This window comes from Choloepus didactylus, chromosome 10 (assembly GCF_015220235.1).
Source record: "Choloepus didactylus isolate mChoDid1 chromosome 10, mChoDid1.pri, whole genome shotgun sequence".
NCBI lineage: Eukaryota > Metazoa > Chordata > Mammalia > Pilosa > Megalonychidae > Choloepus > Choloepus didactylus.
Genome location: NC_051316.1, coordinates 46,086,072 through 46,110,969, shown reverse-complemented (window position 1 = coordinate 46,110,969; position 24,898 = coordinate 46,086,072). Strand labels below are relative to the sequence as shown.

Sequence of the window (24,898 nt, the reverse complement as noted above, 5' to 3'; positions counted from 1 at the left end):
GGTAATTTATTAGTTTACAGTTTGAGGCCAGGAAAATGTCCAAATTAAGTTATCATCAAGATGCTTTTTTCCCAGAGACCAGCTACCAGCAATCCTTGGCCCCTCTGCCACATGGCAAAGCACATGGAGGTGTCTGTTAGTCTCTCCCTTCTCTTCCAAGTTTTGTTAATTTCAGCTTCTTGCTTCTGTGGTTTTCTCTGTCTCTGTATTCATCCTGTTTACAAAGGACTCCAGTGAGAGGATTAAGACCCATTCTGACTGAGGAAGATCACACCTTAACTGAAGTAGCCTCATCACAAGATCCTACTTGCAATGGGTTCACACCCACAGGAATGGATTAAATTTAAGAACACATTTTTCTGGGGTACATACAACTTCAAACCAACACACATAATAAATAAGAAAATTATATAGCATGTGAAGAGTTAATTAAATACTATGGGCAACATAATAAAATAGTATGTAGGGGACAAAGGGTGCCCAAAGAGGGAAATTACAATTTGAACTAGTGTTGACCTAACAGAAAAGGTAACATATGAGCCCAGACCTGAAGGAAGTGAGAGAGTGAGACCTGAGAATATCTGGGGGAAGAGCTTTTCCTGGTAGAGGGATCAGCAAGTGCAAAGCCCCTGAGGTTGCAGCATACCTACTATATTCCAGGATCCGCATAGATGCCAGGGTGGCCAAGCAGCACACAGTGAGTAAGGGGAATGGTAGTAGGAGAAGGCAGCAGTAGGAGTGAGAGAGATAAGAGTATGGGAGGGAGGTTATATAGAGCCTTAAAGCAGTTTTAAGTACTGCGGCTTTGACTCTGAGAGAAATGCTAAGCCAATAAAAGATTTTGAAAAGAGGAGTGCTAAAAATTGGCTTTCATTTTAGAAGGATCACTGTGGTTGCTGTGTCAAGATTAGATTGTAGGGGACAAGGGTAGAAGCAGGAAGACTAGTTGGGAAGCTATTGCATTAACCCAGGTGAGAAATGATAGTGGCTTGGACACAGGTGGAAGCAATGCAGATAGGGAGAAGAGAAGTGACTGGATTCTGGAAATATTTTGAAGAGCTCATAGCAATTCCGGACAACCTTCATGTGGAGCGTGAGAAGTGGGGAGGGGCAGTCAGCTCCCATATTTAGGACCTGGGAACAACACTGCCTAATTTCCACGCAGACTAATCCTGTGCTACCTGACACTAGCAAAATAAAATAAAATAAGAAAGAAAAGTACGTTTCAAAATTAAAAGCAGAAATGTAACGGCAATTTTTAAATGTTATATAAATATATTTTCAAGAGTAAAAGAAGTGACAAAAAAATTCAGGGAAGGAGGCGGGACAGGAAACGGATGTTGAAAATGTGTCACATGTGGGCATGTCACACATGTCATTTAGTTCTCACAACTCTGTAGGACAAATGTTATTAACCCTTATTTTAAAGTGACAAATGTATGTTCAGACAGGAAAATTAATTAGACCAGGATTGCACAGATAGCAAATACTAGAGCCAAAGCTTGAACCCAGATCTTCTTGACTACAAAACCCATGCTTGGTCCTGTAAACCAGTATCTGGAAGGTGCAAAATATCATTCGTGAAATTCATTCGAGAAATTCTGATGTGTTCATCACCACGTCCGTGGCATAATGCTGGTATATTAATCACCTCTTGTATATTAAACTGAGTTATAAATTATTAAATTAAAAGAATTATTTCAATGGTCTAATTTTTGTAGCACATTTATTTTCTCAAGGATTATACATATTCTCCAAAATGATCAGCGCTTTATCAGTACTGTAGTCAGCTCATCCATTTGCCGTAAATTGTTTCCAGGAACACTGTGAAAGAAGAGAATGTAATTTGAGTCCTTTTAACGGCCCCTACTTTTGCATTCCTCTCAAGGCTACTACATGTACATTGAGGCCTCCAACATGGTGTATGGACAAAAAGCACACCTCCTGTCCTGGCCTCTGCGAGGGGTCACCGGGAAACACTGCTTGACCTTTTTCTACCATATGTATGGAGCAGGGACTGGCCTGTTGAGTGTTTATTTGAAAAAGGAAGACCTGAGTGGAGAGCAGCTCCTGTGGAGAAGAAGGGGTGAGCAGAGCATCTCCTGGCTCCGGGCACTGATCGAATACAGCTGTGACAGGCAACACCAGGTGAGCCAAAGCCAGGGGAAAACCAAGGGATGGAAACGCTCCTCTAATCTTCTCATGCTCTTTCTTTTTCTTTCTCCCGAAGAGAATATTTTGTACTTTTTCTGGGGTCATGGACTAAATGCAGGATTCGTTGAAGAGTAAACATATCTCATCCGTATATTAATGAAATTGGGGAAGGAGAAAAAATATGGACCTAAAAGGAAAGGCACTGCAGACACACCTGTGGCCAGGTTGCAGGGCCATCTATGGTGCTGCATTGTTAATGAACGAATGGCAGAGGGGAGATGTGCTGTTATCTGGGAAGAGCCTGTTATCTCAATGTGGATAAAACTGTCTAGAAATGTGGTAAAAAAATAAAAATAAAAAATAAAAAAATAATAATAACTGATAAGCCACAGAGTGATTTTGATAGTGATTTAATATCTGTTTTCAAAAAGAAAGCGGGTCACTCAGGAGCTAACTAGTATAATTGATCACCATTCAGAGATGATGGATTAATTTTGTGAGCTGTTAGGACACACATAATTCTATCCAATTCAAGTAGTGCTCAAAGCATGGCTCACAGAGCAGCAGCAGCACCACCAGAAATACAAATTCACCTGAAATACAAATTCACCCAAAATTCTGATTTTTGGGCCTTAACTCAGAACTACAGAAAAAGAAAGTCTGGAGAATGGGCCCAGCAATGTATTTAAAAAGTCCTCAAGGTAATTCTGGTCCACACTAAAGATGAAGAATCTCTGTCTTAGGCCAGTTGAATCTGCATCATTGGCAGTGGGACCTGGGAATACCTCGCTGCTTTAAAACTCCCAAGTGATGCTCTAAGAATTGGGTTTGGTTGGGGGAACAGAGGACTTCTCAGCATCTAAGCCCCGGGGGAGGCCCAGTGCCTTGTGTAGTCTGGACTTGCTGGGTGGCTGGTTGTTTGAAATGTTTGTTTTGGGTACAGGGGTATGATGCATCTGAGGTAACATCTTGAAGTGCAGAATGGCCCTGGAGATTTTAATCTTACAATCTAGGAGGAAGATTCCAGACCTTCCCTTTTGACTTAGACTGGAACAAATGTGAATCTGTCAAGAGTTGTTCTCTGGACTTAGAGATTCCCTCAGGAATCCCAAATAACTGCAGGGAGACTGGGCTGAACTAGTTGCTCCAGAACATCCTAGTATTCTAGTAAAACACAGACACACTTGAATACACATAGGTTGGCCATCCTCTACATGCTAAGCAGTTACAGTGCTAAGAGCTGTGCATTAATTTTTTCAATTGATTTGATTGATCTTATAGCTCCATTTTACAGATGGGGAAAGTAAATTTCCATCTAGTAAATAGGAGAGTGAGAATTCAAACCCAGATCTGCCTGCTTCCAAAGGATATATCCCTAAACCAGTATTCTACACTGCCTTCTACTTGAGAAGTGCCAAAATATCCTCATTCCCCTGGAGCAGGGTGGGGATGGTCACAAGCACTGAATGATCTTGGAGAAATCTCATCCTCTCTGAGAATATTTATATGTTTGCAAAAGAGGGTAATAATTTCTGTCCTGCTGACATTACTGGGGTTAGAGAGAGGATCAAATGAGATTAGGTATGTGAAAGGGTTTTGCAAACTTTAAAATACCAAAATATAAAGAGGTATTATCATTGTGTCTAAAAACAGATTCCTTACAAAATCTCCCTGGTCTCTAATGTGTCTCACCATGGCAAATGTGGGAATCTCAATAATTACTTCAGGCATCCAGGCTGAGCTCCTATAGTATGAGGCCAGAATAACTCATTTAATAAATATTTATTGAACCCTTTCTATTCTAGTGCTGGGGGTACTGCAATGAATATAACAAAGTTCCTACTCTTTTGGAGTTTACCTTCTAGTGAGGGACAGATAGGAGAAGTCAGTCAAAAATACATACAAAAATCTGTAATGTCAGGTGTTAATAAGTGCTATGAAGCAAAATGAATAAAGCTGATTGGGTCAAAGAAGTATCAGGGAGTAATTATGAAGGGCTTTGTAAGGCATGGTAGTTTGAAATTTATTTTGAAAGCAATGAGAAGCCTTTAGATGGTTTGAAGGTAATATGATCTGACTTCTATTTTTAAAAGATCACTCCAGCTGCTCTGTGGAAAGGGGTAAGGAGCCCCTAGAGGCTACTGTAATAGTCCCTGGAAAAAGGAGGAATAGCTTGGACTATGCAGTAAGAGGTGAGAAGAACTCATCATCTTGTGTATGTATTTCAAATCAAGCCAAGAGGACTTCGTTTTGTAAAGTGGAGTGTGAAAGAGAGGAGTCACGATGACTCCACAAAGATTTTTTGACCTGCTAACTGGTAGAATGGAGTTGCCATTTACTGAGATCAGGAAGATTTCAAGTGGAGCAGATCTGGAGGGGTGAGGGCAGTGTGTGCAGCAGGGAAATTAACAGGTATTACTACAGGGAAATTAACAGGTATGTTCTTTGGACATTCTGTTTTGATGTGCATTATCTATCCAAGGGGTAGTCAGGTACACTGTAGGATGTGAGACTGGAGTTCAGGGAAGAGAATGGAGATAGCCAACGTGTACCTCATCATTGGGTGGGGGTGGGGTGGTTTTAGAGTGCTGTAGTACTGTTTCTGTTTGAGACTGAGCTTAAGGATGGTCACCTGAAGTCATCACAATCAACAGATTATCCAGTAGGGGAAATGCATCAGGTGGCACAATTTTAAGCATGCTCCTTCCAGAGGAATTGATTAAAGTGCCAAGCACACCCTAACACACTTGATTAAAAACACAAAATCATTCTATTAATTGTGGATTCCCTGCTTATCTTTCTTCCTCTGCTTTCTCCTTGGTTTCTAATACTTTGATGCTTCTGAAAGAAAGTGGAATGTTTATATCATTCATACTGTTAACAATAGCGTGTGACATTTATCAGGAATTACTATGTGCTGGGTACTTTCCTAGGACCTTTATAGATCCAGGTCTCCAAACTTTCAGTTCATGGTATCCTTATTCTCCAGAATTTTTTCTTGGTGTCCCTAAACCAAAAGAAATACCTAATTGTTCCATTTGTTAAGTATTATATCTAAACAACCTAATAAATATTTTTGTCCTAAAAACTTGGAAGCCATTTGGAAAAAAAAAAAAAAATACACTTAAATTGAACGAAAACATCATATTTTTAAAATTCTTAAATAGCTTGAATTGTTTATTAAGAGGATGTGTGTACCTGTTGGGCACTACCCAGCTTCTCAAACCTTGGAATCAGATTGGACACTCCCACTCTCGTTTCATGTCTCACACTGATTTTAACATGTTGCTTTTTATACAACAACTACCAAAAAACCCAGGTTTATAAAGATATGATGTCATCAAAAGGAATGTAGGACAATTTAATGTTGAAACTTTGAATGACCTCGAGCTAATGGTTCACAAGGTATCTGCTAGATGTTGAGTATCACCATTTCCCTTGAAATTTTAAAATATCCTGCAACACCCCTGTGAGTTCTCTCCTGAATTGAAAACCAAGGACATATATTATTTAATCCTACATTTATTGTATTTATTCTGCAAATAAAAATTGTTCAGCAGCTACTACAGCATACATTTGGTGTAAACAGATGAATCCTATGGCAAATGTAGCAGGAGAAGGGATGCTACCATGTCTCTATGACATAAAGGAGAAATCATAGTGCTATAAAATGGTTATCACCAAAGTATTAAGAGAATTCAGAGGAGAAAGTCATATGAAATCAAGTGCGTAGCTCTACCACAGACTATTCAGAATATAATCCCATCAGATAATTTATCTATTACATTTTCTATTATAGATTTGAAGGTCAAAAGATTTTATTGTTGTCTAGAAAGCCAAAACACATAATTTTATTCATCGTCTTCCTATCTAGGCAAGTTAGAACAGTTTCTCCTCTTTCTGCCATATATTTGGATTCTTGTTTAGGGTTGTAGTCTTAGAATTTTTGTATTTTGCCTTATCTGCCACTGGAGCTTCTTTGAGTCATTAATTTCAAGGTAGTTTCATATACTTACTAATTATCCAATTTATATTCTTTGATTTAATTAAAATTATCAGCTAGTCCAATGGGGGAGTCATTTGCATGTAAAATGAGCAGGGCTAATGTTTCATTTGGACAATTTTCATTACCACAGGCCTTCCTAAAGTATTCAGTGGTTCACTAACCATTGTTTTGGCGGCCTTAGAGTTGGCACAGAAATCTATTTTTTAGAACCTGAATATTTGATCAGTTATTTTCTTCTCAGAACCTGAACTCACTAAACTGATTCCCTCTTTTCCCAGGACTTAAAGTCTTTGATGTTATGGTATTTAACGTGATGTATGGATCAATGTTTGGTAAATCTAATTATTATGCTTTCCTATTCATACATGGGTATGATCAATCACATTAAATTCTTCCACCTGGTATCAGTATCAGAGGCGATTCTTCTGGAGCCTTAGGAAACTTAAGCTTCTGGGCCCCTTGCTTTCAAGGTCCTAAGAGTGCTGGGAGGTGACGGGAGTAGAGTGTCCTAGTGGGAGAGGAAATCTGGTTGCCTCCAAGAAGCATTTCTTGGTACAACTTTCTGGGAAATAGCCTAAAAAGATCTCAGAAGAAAAGGACCTGAATCTCCAAGGCTCCAATAATTTGTTATAATAAATTTATTTTTTTAATTCCAAATTAATATTCACTTTTGTACCTAAATCTGAGTTTGTAATTTTGAATTCTTTTGCATAAGGGGAGTCCCAAGAACAATCTAAGCTTCCCATCCCTCAAAGCCTAGATCTACCCCTAATAGTCATTGTTTTATCAGGATGAATATATCTCTAAATTCAAACGTAATTATTTTTCAGATCATTTTCGAAGCTGTTCGGGGAGTGTCAATAAGAAGTGATATTGCCATCGATGATATTAAATTTCAGGCAGGACCCTGTGAAGGTAACAATATTTTTTCTAATTATATAAGCTTGGTTGAAAATGGATTTTTCAAAACAGTCTCAAACTGCAAGAAAACAAATTAGGTATATTTCTGTAATAAAAATAGAGAAAACTATTGTCTCTTTGTCTTTCCTAACAGAAATGGAAGTTATAACTCAACAATCATCAGGATATTCTGAGGACTTAAATGAAATTGAGTATTAAGACATGATCTGAATTGGATTAACTCAGTAAACAAAAGTTGTACATACCTCTCTTCAATCAAAATGAAAACAAAACAAATGAATACTGGACAGTCTTAACCATTTCATAAGTTATGGAATGACTTCAGAGCACCCTTCTTCATTACTTTTGCAAAAAATACTGACTCAGGGCTTTTTTTTTTTTTTCTTTTTGCATATGACAACTGTTACTAGAAGTACAGGCTGCTGGTTTTGCACAGATCATTCATCTTAATGTTAGTATCGGTTAAAAATACAAATGTGCTCTATTGTAGTCACTTTAAAGCACACAGATAAAAGGCACAATCAAAATGAAATGTGCTCACTTAAATCTGCATTCAGTGAATGTATTGGGAGGAGAATAGTTCTTGTGGGTTTCCTTTTGAATTTCAAGGGTTTTAAATATTTGTAAAGTAAATAATGTGAGCTGTCAATAATATCTGCAGATTGAATGCAGTTTTTCATGGTAACAAGTAGTCTGAGAAAATAGTCTTACAGGTTGGTTATATGTTGTTTTTTGGGATTTTTTTTCCACAAAAATGGAATATTAATTTTTAGTATTTTTACTGTGTGATAACAAAGGATCTTTAGTGAATGTCACAGGGCAAGTCGGTATTAATTAATGCTGCATTACAAGGCAATGCTATCCACTTCTTTTCTCTTTGAACTACTTTTGAGAGTCACTATGAGCGCATAGATAGAAATTGCACTTTTTTTGTAAAGCAAGCTTGAAAATGTTTATGCGCACACATCCAACAATTTTTATAAACATGTTAAATGATTTTACTGATTTTTATAATAAATGTTTTGGTTACATTTTGAATATGAATTCAAACAGATATACTAAACTACTGCTTTCTATTTACATGTTAGAAAATTATATATACATTTTTGCATACCAAAATAGCTGTTAAGAAATTACAGAATTACCTAATAAAAGATAATTTGAAAATCTTTTTACTAGCAATCAACTAATTCTACATTATCTTTCTTTATCAGAAAATCTTCACTACGTAACTGCAGATTCTAATTTGAATCTCTTCGCTGCCACAATTAAATTGTTCCTTATCTCTTTAGGATGAGACAAAGATTCTTGTCTGTCTTATTCACTTCTGAATTCTTAGTACCCAGAAGAATGTCTGTTATGTAGTAGATGCTCAACGAATAAATACTTGAATGAATGAATGAATGAATGAATGAATTTAATCCTCACAACATCCTCTAAGATGGAGGTATTATTATCCTTTTTTACAGATAAGGAAATTGATGGTTAAAGGAGCAAAAATTTTTTCCAGATTCCACATTTGTTAAGTGGGGAGCTTAGAGTCAGGTCTCTCTGATCCCAAAGCCCATGCCTCTTAACTGCTTTGTGTGGTCAAATTTATTGTGTTTATGGAAATGGGAGGTTTTCCCAAGCAAGAGTGTCAAAAACCCATAAATTAATTGTGATGGTTAGATTCATGTGTCAGGTGATGGTACTCAAGTATCTGATCAAGCAAGAAGGCTGGTTTGTTAAATCATCAGTCAATTGACTGAAGCTATGACTGATGACGTCAACAAAGGGCGTGTCTTCCCCAATGAGAAAATGCAGTCAGCTGGATTTAATCCGGTTGAAGACTTTTAAGCGAGACAGATAGAGGACCTTCACTTCTTCGGCTGCCCAGTAAAGCGTTTCTTGAGGAGTTTGTTGAAGTTGCCAGTTCATTTCCTGAGGAGTTCATTGAACACATTTGTCAAAGTTGCTGGTTCGCTGCCTGAGGAGTTCATCAAACATCTTCATTGCAGTTGCCAGTTTGCTGCCTGCCCTACGGAATTTGGACTTGTGCATCCCCACAGTTGCGTGAGACACTTTTATAAATCTTATATTTATAGCTATCTCTCGTTGATTCTGTTTCCCTAGAGAACCCTAACTAATGTATTAATCTTCAAAGAGCATTACAGTTCTCTAAACAGCTGCATAACTTAGGGGGAAAAAACCATCCAACTATAGAAAATAAGTATCCTGAGGTTTATGGAGACAACAAATCAAAATTGCATAGTAAAACAAAATTTTGTAAATCAAATTCTTTCTATTCATGATGATTAAATACCCATGGGGGAAAAATCCCTAAATAGAGTTGAAACTTTGGGAAGGAAGATTTCAAGATGTTGACCAATTCAACAGTATACTAGGCATTATGATTTCCTCCAAGCATTATTCCAGTCCTTAGCTACAGTTATATTTGGTGAATAAAGGAATGAAAATTGTATCACCAGTACCTAACACAGTATGTAGTGTACACAGAGTAAGGGGTTATGATATATGGTGAATGAATGAAGTCATTCACCAGCTTCTTTGATAGACATAAATCCATAGTGATAACCATAGCTAATGTTTATTGAATGCTTGCTATTTCCAGACATTGTTCAAAAAGCTTTATATGAATTCCATGAATTCCCTTATTTAATCCTGACAACAACTCATGAAGTAGATCCCAGTAATAATTCCATTTTATAAATAGACAAACTAAATCTGTTCAAGGTCAGCAGCTAGTGCAGAGCCTGGGTTTAAACCTGGGTCTGTTTCACTCCCAAAACTGGGCCCTTAATCTCTACACAACTACCTCGGACACCTGCCAGCCCTCCTATCAACTCCATCTCCCATACAGATTTTAACTGCAGTTAGAGGTTCCAAGTTTCCCCCTCTCAAGAGGATGTATTGACTACCAAAAATTGCCTGGAAAGTTGACAAACCAGGAATACTACTTCGGACACTTGCGTGGGGAAGCGTTTCTTTAGTGAAGAAGGAAGGTGGGGGTGGGGGGCTAAAGGAGGAAGAAATGATTCCTCATTGTTGCTAAGAAACAACCAAAACAACAACAACAGCAACTAAAACTCATACAAGAGAAGAGGGCAGGTAGAAGGTGAGCAGATTAACTCTCCCTCCCTCATTTATGCTCCTTTTGCAGGATTTGCCTTTTTGATTCTTCTTTGCCCTTTCCAGGTTGCCCTTGGCATTCATTTTAACTATTTTTCACCTGGATGGAAGTTTTCTCAGGCCGAGGAAATGTCTTAGGAAAAGACACACTAGCTAATTAGGTACTGCTTGACAATTTAAGCTCAGTGTTTGCATTTATTGCAATTCTCAGCAGCACTTCAACACCCAAATGCTCCAAAGCAGAAACTGCTTTCTCACACAGATTGCCTCCTCTCCTATAGTGTGCTGTCTGGGGTGGAGATTGTTAATGTATAGAAGGGAGTGAACAAAAGGATACTGACAGAATCATGGCTCTGATGTGAGGCCTGATTTAATATGGAAGAAGAAAAGGTTCAGCAAAGATTTCTTGAGAAATTTACACTCAGGCATTATACCAGGCATGGAGCTTACAAAGAGGCTCACAGATTCGTCAAGGAAACCACGCTGTAAACCAGACAACCAATTCAGAGTGCTAAGCAAGGGGAGGTCGCCCAGCGTGCTGCAGGAGGGCAAAGAAGGGCCATCCAGCCTGGAATGGCAGAGGTGGCCTCCTGGCTGCAGTCTGGAGAAAGGAGTAAGAACCAGCCCTGAGGCAGAAACCACCGAGACCTGTGAACGCAGTAGTCCAAGTGCCCTGATGTTTCTGTCACTCTCTGAGGGCTGAGACCTCACTCCTTGACTTCTCACACCCATGCAGGTGACATGTTTTCCCATATAACTTAACCTGAACTGGAAAATAAATGAGTTTTTATGACAATTTTAATGTTGCTGTATTTTCAACATGTGGATCGCTACAAAGAGGTACTGCGTATTGATTGAGTGTGTGGTTTCTGGATTCAGGCTGCTTCAGTTTAAATCCTGGCTTGACATGATCACTTACAAGCTATGTGTTGAGGGCAAGTCACTTACACCCTCTCTGACTGCTTTTCTTCGTCCTGTAAATGGGGCAAATACTAGTCCTTACTTTATAAGTTAAAAAGATTAAATAAGCATAAAATATACAAGCATCTAGAACAGGGTCTGATACACAAAAACCATTTAGGCCTATATATATATATATATATATATATATATATATATATATACACACATATATTTTATAAATCCCAGTTATTTTTATGTATTCTTCTCTACAAAGGAATTGTTAGTTTATAGTGCCATCTTGAGGATGAAGCCACCATATAACCTTGTTGTTTTATCGTCTTATTTTTCTTTACTACTAGCAGTGTAAGACACATTTTAACCATACTTGGGCCATGCCTTCTGCCTTTCTCTTCTCACTCTAGCCATGATTAGTGGTTCTACTCTACTGCTTTCCTTCTCCATATCCATACCTGCAGTAAATTTTATCATGCTGAGTGCTAACTTCTTGTTTATATGTCCATCTCCTCAAGAATGGTCACATAATCAGTTTTGTACCCTCACTGCCTAGCATACTAAACTAATATTACTGGATTAAATAAACAAATGATCAATAAAAGCATTTAGTTTAGTACAAACATGCACATGGTTTCCAAAAATCACAAAGCATATAAAAGTTCTCTTTGGTCCCTCAAAATTTCATTGGCCTATTTTATGTTATTAGGATTTTACTCTCCTCAGGAATTCCCATCCTCTAACATTTCATAAACCACCAGGCCACACAGTGGATATTTGCATCTAGTGAAAGACACAGTAAATTCAAACCCAAATCAAAAGTCTCAGGGAAACTATTAAAAAATATGGGAAGAAGGGGTGAGGGGGGAAATGGGGCAGATGGGGAGAGGTGTGTGAGTAAGACTTCACAATGCATACCTATTTATAACATTTTGATTTGTAAACCATATAAACGTATTGCATATTCAAAAAAATTAAAATGTAAAACATGGCAAAAAATACAGGCTTGAGAGCATGAAGGTACTCTTCAAGGAATGGCAAGGTGGATAAATATAACAACCTTTATTGTAAATGAATAACTAAACTTGTAAGAAAGAAAGGAAAATGCCCAGCTCCCTCCCCCACCCCACATTCCCCAAAGACAGACAGAACTGAAAAGAGATGTAACATAGGCTGACACGATAGCTCCCCTGAAGGCCAGCCAGTCTTGTTAAACTGGGTGTATGTGTGTGTGTGTGTGTGTTTTAAGTTGTTACATTCATGACGGCATCCAAAAGGAAGCCTGCCAAAGTTGAGGAAAATGGAACTGGGACCAACCCCCCAATAAGGCTAAGACTCTTGAAGAGCTATATGTTCAATAAAAGGGTAGACCAGAAAAAAAAATCTTCCTTCCAGCACAGGAGGCAAGGATGCTTACCTTTCTCCACATGGACTGCTGAACCAGTGCAGGAATTCTTCCTTGAGAATCCATAACTATTTTGCACACTTTGGAGCACAAAATTACCCAGCCCACAAGGTCTGGGACTCCACTAGCTAAAAATTTAACATGAAAATACGTCCCTGGTCAGTTATATCCTTGGGGCACTTGGTAGAAACAAATACAAAACTTCTTTAGCGAGCCATGCACTCAAATCAGGCTGCACAGGACTCCCACATATAAAATTGTACTGATGAAGGACTCACAATCTAACATTACAAAGCATTTAGTGAAATAATCCACTAGGAGCAAAGTCAGTGGTCAAGAAATAGCAGAAGTAGATATCTAAGACTTCTTAGAATGGAATTTTCTGATAGATACTTTAAAATCAGTATTTTAAAAATGATGAAAACATAAAAGAAAGCACTGAAAACATAAAAAAATAGTCAATACTCTATGAAAAACTAAGCAGGCAAAATTTAAAAAGGACAAAATAGAACTTCCATACATGAATTATATGGTAAATACAATAAAAAATTCAGGGGAAAAGGCAACAGTAAGTACACATCTCTAAAGGAAGAGAATTGGTAAACTGTTACATAAGGCAATAAACCAGAATGTAGTAAAAAGAAATAATGATATGGAAAATATGAAGGAGCAGTTAAGAGATATGAGGATGAGAATGAGAGGATCCAATGTATTAAAATAAGGGTTCTAGAAAGAAAGAATGGAGGAGAGGCAATATTCAAAGGGAGAATATTGCGACTGTTTCAAAATTGGTATAAATAAAAATGCTCAAAATCAGTAATTCCAACTAATTCTGAGCAATATAAGTAAAAATAAATCCATATCTAGACACATCATTATGAAATCATGGAATATCAAAGGCCAAGAGAAGATTTTAAGATAGAATGAAGCAAACATCATCCTACAAAGGAATGAAAATGAAGCAATATCAAAATTATCAATACTGACGGAAGAGAAAAGATTGGAATAATGTCTTTAAAACATTGAGAGAAAAGAATGTCAACTGAGAATTCTATCATTCACGAGTGAGGAGAAAATAATGGCATTTTTAAGTAAACAAGGAAGAAATCATATATGTTTATAAAAATTACCATATGTCAAAATTCATGGGCTATAGCTAAATTGATACATAATGGAAATTTTGTAATCATTAATAATTAATTTAAAGCAGAAAAAGAGACAGGAAATTATTGAGCCAATCATCCAGCTCAAGAAGTTAGAAAAACAACAGAGAAAATCTAAAGAAAGTGTGGTGGTTTGAAGCTCTACGAACCCCAGAAAAACATGTTCTTAAATCTAATCCATTCCTGTAGGTGTGAACCCATTGTAAGTAGGACCTTTTGATGAGGTTACTTTAGTTAAGGTATGTGTGGCCTAGCCCAATCAGGATGGGTCTTAAATCCTATTGCCCATGTCCTTTATAAACGGAATGAATTCAGACATGAGAAAGAGAAAGCTACAGGAAGCAAGAAACTACATCAACAGAACCCAGAAGAGAAAGGAGAGACCAGAAGATGCTGCCTTGTGCTTTGCCATGTGGCAGAGGAAGCAAGGATCACAGGCAGCCAGCCCCAGAATACCACAGTCTTCGGGAAGAAAGCATAATCTTGATGACGCCTTGATTTGGCCTTTTTCTCGGCGTCAAACTGTGAATGAATAAATTCCCGTTTTTAACCCTACCCACTTCATGGTATTTGCTAAAGCAGCCTAGAAAACTAAAACAGAAAGTAAGAGGGAAGGATTTATAAAGAGCATTTATTAATAAAATAATAAACAAGCATCTAATAGGGAACAAATTAATCTATGCAATCTCTCAAGGAAGTAGACTAGCAAATTAAAACCAAAAGACAGTATCACCCTTAACCTGGACAAAAGAAAACCCCTAACCTAAGAGCCTATAGTGGTGGTGCAAAACAAGATTGTCCTCACTTCTGATGCCAACTGCATAGTTCAAAGTTCCCCAAGATGACTCTCAGTTTCAATAATTCACCAGAAGGACTCACAGAATACACTGAAAGGTGTTATACTCACAGTTATGGTTTATTAAAACGAAAGGAAATAGATTAAAATCAGCCAAGGGAAGAGATGTTGGGGGCTGAATCCAGGGGGGTTGCAAACACGGAGCTTCCAGTTGTCCTCTCCCAGTGGAGTCATGGACAGCTTAACTCCTCCCAGAAAACCCTGTGTGACAATATGCATGGAGTATTGCCAACCAGGGAAGTTAAGCTGAGCCTCAGTATCCAGTATTTTCATTGGGGTTCGAATACATAGACATAGTTTACTGCCCATGTGTCTGACATTTAGTCTCCAGCCCCTTTGGAGATCTAACTGATTTCACATGGCCCAAAGGCCCCACCATATTTTACATTGTTAGCCTATCTGGAGTGGTCCAAGACCTCCAGGTAAACAAAGACATACATCAGGCAGGATTTCCCAAGGGCCTAGAGATCACCTCCCTGGAGCCGAGAGCAAAGGCCTTCTTTGGGTAAAGTTAATTCTTGACTACACAGGTGACTTTAAACATTCCATAAAAGTTCTTAGATTATGGTGTGAGGTGAGACTACCAGGCCATCTGTTTGTCTTGTCTTTATTTACATTTTCTAAGGCATTTAGAAGTAGTCTCTCCAACAATGTTTGTAATCTCCATTGTGGCCATAGTGACTAAGTACTGCATCCTTTTTATCTCCCAACACTTTGCCCTCCACAGGTAATCTATTCCACGCCAACCCCAGTGACAATTTGAGTCATCATGATGTCACTGCATGCACTAAATTACCAGTGTCCCATGCCACCCATCTGCCACTCTCACTCCCCAGCATGGAAATTACATCTGCATGCATTAAATAAACCAACAATCCAATCCCAGAACCCCATTTTGAGTTATCAGCTTTCCTTTGGCTGCTGTGGTACCAATTACTATACTGGAGTTGCAACTGATACTGGCCTCAGCAGGAAACAGATGAGACACTCAAAGGGGTAATTGAAGAGAGTTTAATAAATGGACTTTTTACTTAGGTGTGAGCAGGTTGTAGGGCACCAACAAAGGATGGTGATGCAGCAGAAAGCCATTCTTGCTCTATTCCTGAAGGGAGCTGAGACCAAGCCCAGCATGGGAATAGGACTGTCTGACAGGGGCTGGGGCCATAGCTGGAGGACCACAGCCCTGCTCCAATCACCTGCTGGTCCCTCCACTGGCTGAACTCCATCAAAATCAGAGGGCAAGTGAGCTGGATGATGCAAGCCATAGAAATCAGACTCCCAGGGAACAGACCAGAAGGAAGAGAGCCAGAAATAGGATATAGAGATGCACACAGAGAAAAACCAGTACAGAATCCTTTAAACTCTTAATGCTTTTTCTCATCTTAGAGCATTATCTAGGATCTTCAAAAGTGAGGATGAGGCATCTTTCTTTTAATCTTTGTGAGAATGGATTGGAAGTTGTTCCATGAATTAAGCTTTGTGCTCTAGGTTTTGACATACAACATTCAACAAGTCAGAAAATTTCAGTTCCATACCCAGTTCTCTAAGAGTTTATTACAAACAGATATTGAAATTTATCAGATGATACTTTTCATATGCTGAGATAATAACATGATTTTTCCCTTTGATCATTAACATGGCGAATTGCATGGATACATTATAGGTTTTCTTTTTTCTTTCTTTTTTGCTCATTTAAAAATGATCTAACTTTTTGTGTGAAACATGTCATAACTGCAAAAGAATGCAGATAGCATGTATGTAAATATTAAGGAATAATAAAATGAACACTCATACGCCATTGGTATAGCAAAAGAAATAACATTATAAATAATCTTGAAGCTCTCTGTGTACTCCACTCCGAACCCATATCCTTCCCTCTTCCAAAGGAGCCATTCCCCAAAATTCATGTTAATCATTTCCTTACTTTTTCTTTTGTCATCCTACTGCCTATATATTAATCCTAATAATGTATTGTTTAGACTTACTGATTTTTAAAAATCATGCCGATGCAATAATTTTATATGTATTCTTCTGTAACTTGCTGTTTTAGCCCAAAATTATGTCTTTAAGATTCAGCTGTGTTGAATTTCTAACCAGAGTTAATTTATTTTCACTATGGTATGGTATTCCATTAAATAGTTATGCCACAGTTTATTAATCCATTCTATTGTTGATGAATATTTGGGTTGTTTCTAGCTTTTTGCTGTTGTGAACAATGCTGCTAAAATATTCCTATACAGATACCAAAGTACCCAAGTGAAAGAATTCTTTTGGTTACATATGTTATATATGAATTTCTGGTTTGTAGGATATGTGTACTTTATTATAAGGATGAAAAATGATTTTCAAAGTGGCTACTTAGTTACACTACCCTTACAAGTACATGAGTGCTGAAAGTTGTGTCAGACTTTTTATTTTTTGCTAATTGGATAATTGTGAAATTGTACTTCATTGAGGTTGTAATCTGCATTTCTCTGATTATGAATGAAATTGAGCATCTTTTCACATCTTATGACCATTCTGTTTCACCTTGTGCAAAATGCCTGTTTATTTATTTTGCACGTTTTTCTATAGAGCTATTTGTCTTTTTCTTACAGAGTCATAGGAATTCTCTAATATTTCAGCTACTAAGTTTCTATTTGTTTTAAATATTGCAAATATCTTCTTTTAGCTCGTGGCTTTCTTCACTATTAAAGTGAATTTGATTAATGTAGGCCTTAATTTTTAATGTTCATAAATTTATAAACTGTGCTTTTCTTTATGGCTTCTGGGTTGGTTGGTTGGTTTGTTTTGTCTTACTTAAGAAACTCTTCCCTACCCTGTCGTCTTAAAGATATTCTCATATGGTTTCTTCTAAAAATGTTAAACTTTGCTGGTTGCCTTATAAATCCTTGAATCATATGGAATTATATCCAGCAAACTTGCTAAGCTCTCATCACTTCTCAAAACAGACACTAGATTTGTATTAGTTTCTTATTACTGCTGTAATAGATCATCACAAATTTTGTGGCATAAAACGACTTTATTATCTTACAGTTCTGGAGGTTAGAAGTCAGAAAATAGATCTCAAGGTGTTAAAATCAAGTTTTGGGGAGGGCTATGTTCCTTCTGAAGGATATAAGGGAGAATCCATTCCTTGCCTTTTCCAGCTTCTGGAGGCTACCCACATCCCTTGGCTCGAGACCCCCTGTCAGAGTGGCAGCCCTCTGACTCCTGCTTCTTCTCTGACCCTGACCCTCCTGCCTCCCTCTTAGAAAAACCTCTGTGATTACATTTGCCAACTGGGTGATCCAGGATAATCTCCCATCTCAAGAGCCATGTGAGATGACAAATGCACATTTTCCAGGGATTAGGACGTGGACATCTTTGGGGCCATTGTTCTAGCTACCACAATATTCTTTTGCTATTGGGTCATATTTCTTAATAAGGTCAGTTTTGGTTTTTCCTTTTCAACTTTTCTGTCTCTTCTATTTCCTTATCTTTTGAGTAGGCTAAGATATCCAATACAATATTTAACAGAAGGAGTGATAGCATCATCCTTGACTTGTTCCTGAACTTAAGCAAATACATTTAAACATTTGACACTGAATATGAGCTTGCTGAAGGTTTTTAGAGTTGACTTTTGTTTGTAAAAGGAAGTTTTCTTCTACTCATAGATTCCCAGAAATTTTTAAACATGAATGTGTGCTGAAAGTTATTGAATTTTTTTCCTGCTTCTAGCTGTCTCCTCTAATCTTTCAATATGAAGAATCACAATTATTTGATCTGCTAATGTTTAATTATGTCATGATGTATTTACTTTTTTAAACATTTGTAGATATTTGCATATAGGTGCATGACTGAGTGAGATAGCAAATTTTCATTTCTCTTAATGTCCTTGCCTGATTTTAGTCAAAGTTTGACTCATAAGAGAAACTGGAGAGTGTTCCTTCTTTTTCTGAAAGAGTGAGTAGGATTAGAGTAATAATTCTCAACTGGGGGCAATTTCGACCCTCAGACATTTTTAGTTGACACAGCTGAGTGTGTGTATGTGTGCCTCTGGGCTTTTTGAGCCTCATTTATACCAATATAGGTGAAATCTACTGTTCTATATTTGGTAACTTTGCAAAGATCCTTTTTAAAAAAACAAAGATTGGGACACTGCTCATTCAAATTTGTTAATTTCAAGGTGGTTTGGATTTTGGTACTTCTTTTGACTTTGTGGAGTATTCAAACAGCAAGACTACGTATCAATAGACTCATAGCAAAGCCATCAAATAGTCATTATTCAGCGAACATTCATGTTAGTGCCTTTGTGAGAGAAATTACCTCTTCCAGAATCCATGAAACAAAAATAGATTGGCAGTGAAAGTTGAAAATGAGGGAAGGTCAGAGAAAATCAGCAAAGCCAGTGGTTTAGTCAGGTGGATTTTCTGTTTTAGGAGCTCTTGATTTCTGGTAAGTTTTATGTAGTGTGGTAGTTCTATTTTGTAGTGATTCAAAACCAAAAGTTGCTAGCATCATTTTGCTATTGTGCAAGCTTATGTTCATAGAGTCCCATAAAACAAGCACACTGAGAATGACAGGTGTAGAGCACAGTCTTACAGGTGGCATTTCAACAGGAAAAGAAGAGAACAATGTTCTGTATCTGGACTTGACCACAGGCACCGGCCTGGCCCTGTGCTCCTGAGGCTCAGACATGGGCTGCTGGGCTCCGAACTCCTGGCATTTAACAACTTTCCCTCCAGTAGCTTGTTTTGTTTATCTCAGAAATAATCATGTTTCAAAAAAGACACAAAAGAAAAAGGATAGATATTTAGTCACTGAAAAGAACTAAATACCATTGATATTTGGGTATTTGTGCAGTTTTTTCCTAGGCAAACTGATGCTTTTTTTTTTTTTTAACAAAAGTGGAGTTATCCTCTACTCATTACTTTGTAATAACCAGCATATTTTGTAATGTGTATTTTCCCATGTCATTAAATAATTACATCAAAAATAAAAAAGAAATACATGATAAAAATATTAAAATGACCTGAAAGGACACTACATTACATACTGAACAAGTGTGTAAGAGGAATCAGCTCTGGGGGGATATGGAGTACAGGAACAACATTGAGGAAAAAAATTGTCAGACACTATTTTTTCTATATTCTATTTTTTAAGAGGAAAAATGTGTTTCATGTGTAATTTTTAAAAAAGGAGATAATAGAAAAAAAAGACTGGAAGAAATCATTCCAAATTGCTAACAATGTTAATTCTTGACTGTAGGAATATGGATGAATATCCGTATGCCTTGTACTTATTATACTCTTCAAATTTCATAAAATAATAACAAAAATACAAATACAATATTAATTACAAAACAAAATTTGTGGCTACTAATTGAAGTTGTGGAAGTGAGAACTTGAAACCAGCAAGTTTATAGGATGATTCAACAGTATCCTAGCTTGTTAGGGATGCTGGGATCTAAGTGTCACTCTCGGTGACTGATAACTAAGAGCTCACTTATTTTATGATTTATGTAGCTGATTGCAATTTTGCAACAGTTCTGACAATTACCAAATTTCTTTCCTCTGGGAAGTGACAGGATGTGAGGGGAAACACTCTTTCCCCTAGAATTTCCCAGGGCTCTGCTTAAGCACCTGACCAAGCCTGGGCGATCAAGACTATCAGTTCAATTTGCATAGACTTGCAGAGAAGATTTCACATAGCATTTTGGCACCTTGTTCGTGATCTTTCTGAAATGGAAGGAAAATTCCAATTTAATACTGCTTTCTCTCTTTATATTCTAGAAAGAGATGAAGGCCATTTTATCCCATTGCTCTCCATTATGACACACAGCAAAGACCACTTCAAATCATATTAGTTCTCAGTGGTTTTTGTGAGTCTTTCATTTGGTTTTTGTATCCAAGAGATGGAAATTTTTAAAAGAAGCAAATCCATTGAGACAATGATCCAGAATACAGAAATGAAATATGAAAAAATGGCTTATATCCAGAAAACTTGCTAAATTGGTATTTGGTAAATGCTTAATTAGAATTAGTATTGCTACCAATACTACAGCTATTAATACAACCAATCTCAATACTAACACAATATTACTACAGTAAGAAGAAGCCAATGTTTTGATTGTTTTAAACTTTCATATGATGTTTGAAACAAATTTTTGAAAATTAAAAACTATATAAGTAGGGTATCCGTATCTTTAGAAGAAGGGTGCTGAATAGCGGATTAGTTCCCTTGGGGAAAGGCCATTGTCTTCCTCAGAGTCTCTCATCCCTGCCAAGATCTTCCCCATCAGTTCTTTAACAAAGTTTATTAGAAAGTGTGGGTTTTTTGTTTGTGGGCACTGTGCAGGTTTGGATCTATTATGTCCCCCAGAAAAGCCATGTTCTTTAATGCAATCTTGTGAGGGCAGACTTACTAGTCTTGACTAGGGTGTGAGTTTTGATTAAGTTGTTTCCATGGAGATGTGACTCACCCAACTATAGGTGAGACACTTTTCCATGGAGGTGTGGCCCTGCCCATTCAGGATGGGTCTTAATTAGATCACTGAAGTCCTTTAAGAGGAACAGGAGCAGACAAAGATGTTTAGAGATGCTTGCAGATGCGGACAGAAAGACGTTTGGAGAAGCTTAAGAGATGAAGCCCAGAGTTTGCCTCAGAGAAGCTAAGAGAGGACCCCAGACTCTTAGAGAGAAATGCACTGGGAGAAAGAAGCAAAGACACACAGGAGATGAGAGAGAGGAGCCCAGAGACATTCTGGAGAAAGCCATTTTGCAAGCCTGGAGCAAAGGACCAGCAGATGCCAGCCACATGCCTTCCCAGTTGACAGAGGTGTTTCGGATGCCACTGGCCTTTCCTCAGTGCAGGTATCCTCTTGTTGATGCCTTAGTTTGGATACTTTTATGGCCTTAGAACTGAAAATTTGTAACCTAATGACTCCCCTTTGTAAAAGCCAATCCATTTCTGGTATTCTGCATAAAGGCAGCATTGGCAAATTGGAACAGGCACTAAGGCTTTAGGTTTTAGCATCTGCCTTATTAGATTTTAGCACCCAATTCTTACCGTCCTTCTAGACCGCAAGGGTTCACTTTCCACTTTATGAGTTTGCCAAAAGCAAAAGTAATATTCCCTCTCACTTGTCATGTAAACCTGAGATTATTCCTGTTCATATGTGGAGGCTCTCGCTAGACCAAGAATAATAATCTCAGTCAGAGATGGTCTCAGCAGACTTCCATTCTATGCACTGTGTCCCGCATTCTTGCATTATGACACTATTATGGAGGGCCTAGGGTGAAGCCAAGAAAGACAACACAGTAGGTGAGGTGAAATATATTTGTAACCATCCACCCTGGCCATTTCTGCCAGATTTTTGTTTGCTTAAGCTTTAAAGTTTCTGCAGCACTGAAAGGCTGTCAGTTAAAATGGCTCCTGGTCACTTACTCCTTGGTCAATGGAAGCAATACAATTGCTCTGCCACATCTATTAGCTGGCAAGGAGGGGAAGATGAAGCCAGCTGGTGGCTGGAATTTAAACCCTGGGAAGTGTAGGATTAGCTGTTGTGTTCACTCATTAGCATCAGATTCTGGTTTATTGATATTATATTCTACTTCCAAAGACCTTCTACCTCCCTCTGCCTGTTTGATATCACTCCCTTCAAGAAAAATTTCACCACTGGAATTAAAGAATCCAGATGTGTCATGATAAACATGTAAACTTTTAGGGGCGCCATGAAATTTTGTGTGTGTGTGTGTGTGTCTGTTTTTTTTTTTTTTTTTAATTAAATTCAGTTTTATTGAAATACATTTGCACACCATACAATCATCCATGGTATACAATCCACTGTCCACAGTATGATAACATAGTTATGCGTTCATCACCACAATCTATCTCTGAACATTTTCCTTACATCAGAAAGAACCAGAACAAGAATAAAAAATAAAAGTGAAAAAAGAACACCAAAATCATCCCCCCATCCCACCCCATTTGTCCTTTAGTTTTTATCCCCATTTTTCTACTCATCCATACATTAGATAAAGGGGGTGTGATCCAGAAGGTCCTCACAATCACACTGTCACCCCTTGTAATCTACATTATTATATAATTGTCTTCAGGAGTCCAGACTGCTGGGTTGGAGTTTGGTGGTTTCAGGTATTTACTTCTAGCTATTCCAATACATTAAAACTTAAGAGGTGTTATCTATATAGTGCATAAGAATGTCCACCAGAGTGACCTTTCGACTCCATTTGAAATCTCTCAGCCACTGAAACTATTTCGTCTCATTTTGCATCCCCCTTTTGGTCAAGAAGATACTCTCAGTCCCACGATGCTGGGTCCACATTCACCCCCGGGAGTCATATTCTTCATTGCCAGGGAGATTTACAACCCTGGGAGTCGGGTCCCACGTAAGGGGGAGGGCAGCGAGTTCACCTGTCGAGATGGCTCAGTTAGAGAGAGAGAGAGGGCCACATCTGAGCAACAAAGAAGTACTCGGGGGAGACTCTTAGGCACAACTACATGCAAGTTTAGACTGTCCTTTGCGGTAACGAGCTTCATAAGGGCAAGTTCGATGATCGAGGGCTCAGCACATCAAACCGCCAGTCCCAATGTTTGTGATAACATCAACACCAGTCCAGGTGAGGATGTCCAACATATCCACACCTTCCCCCAGATCCTCGGGGCTGGGGAGGGGAAGGCTGTAAATATATTTTTTATTATCTGCCCAAATTACTCTGGGATGTGTCACTATTTCACTCCAGCCTATACTAACCTACCGTATCTCACTTCCTATTCAAAGTTCCATGCAATTGTGGTGTTTGAACAAATCGATTGTAGAGTTGTACCGTTTAGAAAATTTAGATCCTGTACCAAATAGATATCTCTTCCCTTGGTCTCACACAGAAGTTGAAGTTTTAAAACACAATCAGTTTCAACCTTTACCCTTTGGCTTGGCTTGCCCTGGTCTTAACCAGACCTGCTTCATTCATATCACTAATTGATGTCTGGGCTCTTTTTCAGCATTTTTTTTTTTTTTTTTTGACAGTGGCTGTATGCACTAATACTGACATTCATATCTGCCGAGCTCTAGCTCTGAGTTTCAGGTGTCTCAGAGATATGGATTGTTCCAGAGACCAATCAGGTTATACGCTAGGGGATCAGCATCTCAAAGTTTAGAGATAGGCATTACAATTCAGGGATAGAGTTAACTGCTGTAAGAGCTTACAATCTAGGGACTATTACAATTATTATGTCCATGTTAGGCTTTGTTCTAAGATTCAATTCTGAGTTTACACATTGTAGTTAGTCCATATTGGTGAGGCATCATCCCTCTCACCATGTTTTCTCTAACACTTTTACTCCTATATATATATATTTTCCTACAATTTTATAGAGTTATATTCATATACCATACATTTATCCACAGTGTACAATCAGTTGTTCATGGTATCATCATAAAATTGTACATTTATCACCACAGTCAGCACTTGAACATATTGATTACTACAAGAAAAATTGTTTTTTCTTTAGCAATAAGAAAAAAATGATAAAAAGAAAAATAACATGTCATACAATATACTAGTAAGGACAGCAAATAACACCACTACCAAGAATCCCATATTCCTCCCCTATATCTCCCTCATATACATTTAGCATTGGCATATTGCCTTTGTTACATTTAATGGAGGTATATTACAATGTTACTGTTGACCATAGACTCCAGTTTGCTTTGATTATGTTTTTTCCTGAATACCATCCCCTTTTCGACTCTCTAAATGGTTGACATTCATTTGCTTTCCCACATGCAAAACTATTTTTATATTTGTATATTTAGTAACAGTCATTGGCCACTCCAGTTTTTGCCAAGTTATACAGTCTCAGTCTTTATCATCTATCTTTACCTCTGGTGTCATACATTCTCCTATCCCACCTCCTTCAGCTTTACTCACAGACATCTTTGTTCGGTGTACTTATAATACTGTGCTACCATCACACTGTATTATGCTATCTATTTCTGGATCTATGCAATCAATCCTAAACATTCTGTAGTCCTTCAGCATCAAATGGCTGGTCTCTGCCCTCTTTCTATCTCCTGGTCGCCTGTGTTGTCAGCTTTTAACTCCCAAAGTTTATTCATTAATGTCTGTTCATATTAGTGAGACCATACAGAATCTGTCCTTTTGTTTCTGGCTAACTTCACTCAACATAATGTCCTCAAGGTTCATCCACATTATTACATGATCCATGTCTTTGTTCTGTCTTACAGCTGCATAATATTCCGTCATGTGTATATACCACATTATGTGTATGTACCATCAGTGTATATACCATAATATTCCATCATGTGTATATAAAGTGTCGTC

The 24,898-nt window shown here is 37.8% G+C and overlaps 1 protein-coding gene across 2 annotated transcripts in view; it reads left to right on the top strand.

Annotated features, from left to right (window-relative positions):
• The window catches only part of MAMDC2 (MAM domain containing 2), a 182,672-nt gene extending 174,472 nt beyond the window's left edge, over nt 1-8,200 (top strand). Inside the window, exons 12-14 of one of the 2 annotated variants that reach the window (XM_037797852.1) lie at nt 1,889-2,148; nt 6,991-7,075; nt 7,215-8,200. In XM_037797852.1, the coding sequence (XP_037653780.1) occupies nt 1,889-2,148; nt 6,991-7,075; nt 7,215-7,279 (410 nt within the window). In that variant the 3' untranslated portion in view covers nt 7,280-8,200. Of the gene's footprint in view, nt 1-1,888; nt 2,149-6,990; nt 7,076-7,214 lie in introns of those variants that run through there. The other variant, XM_037797854.1, reaches the window with a different exon arrangement.
• Nucleotides 8,201-24,898: the final 16,698 nt, after the last annotated feature.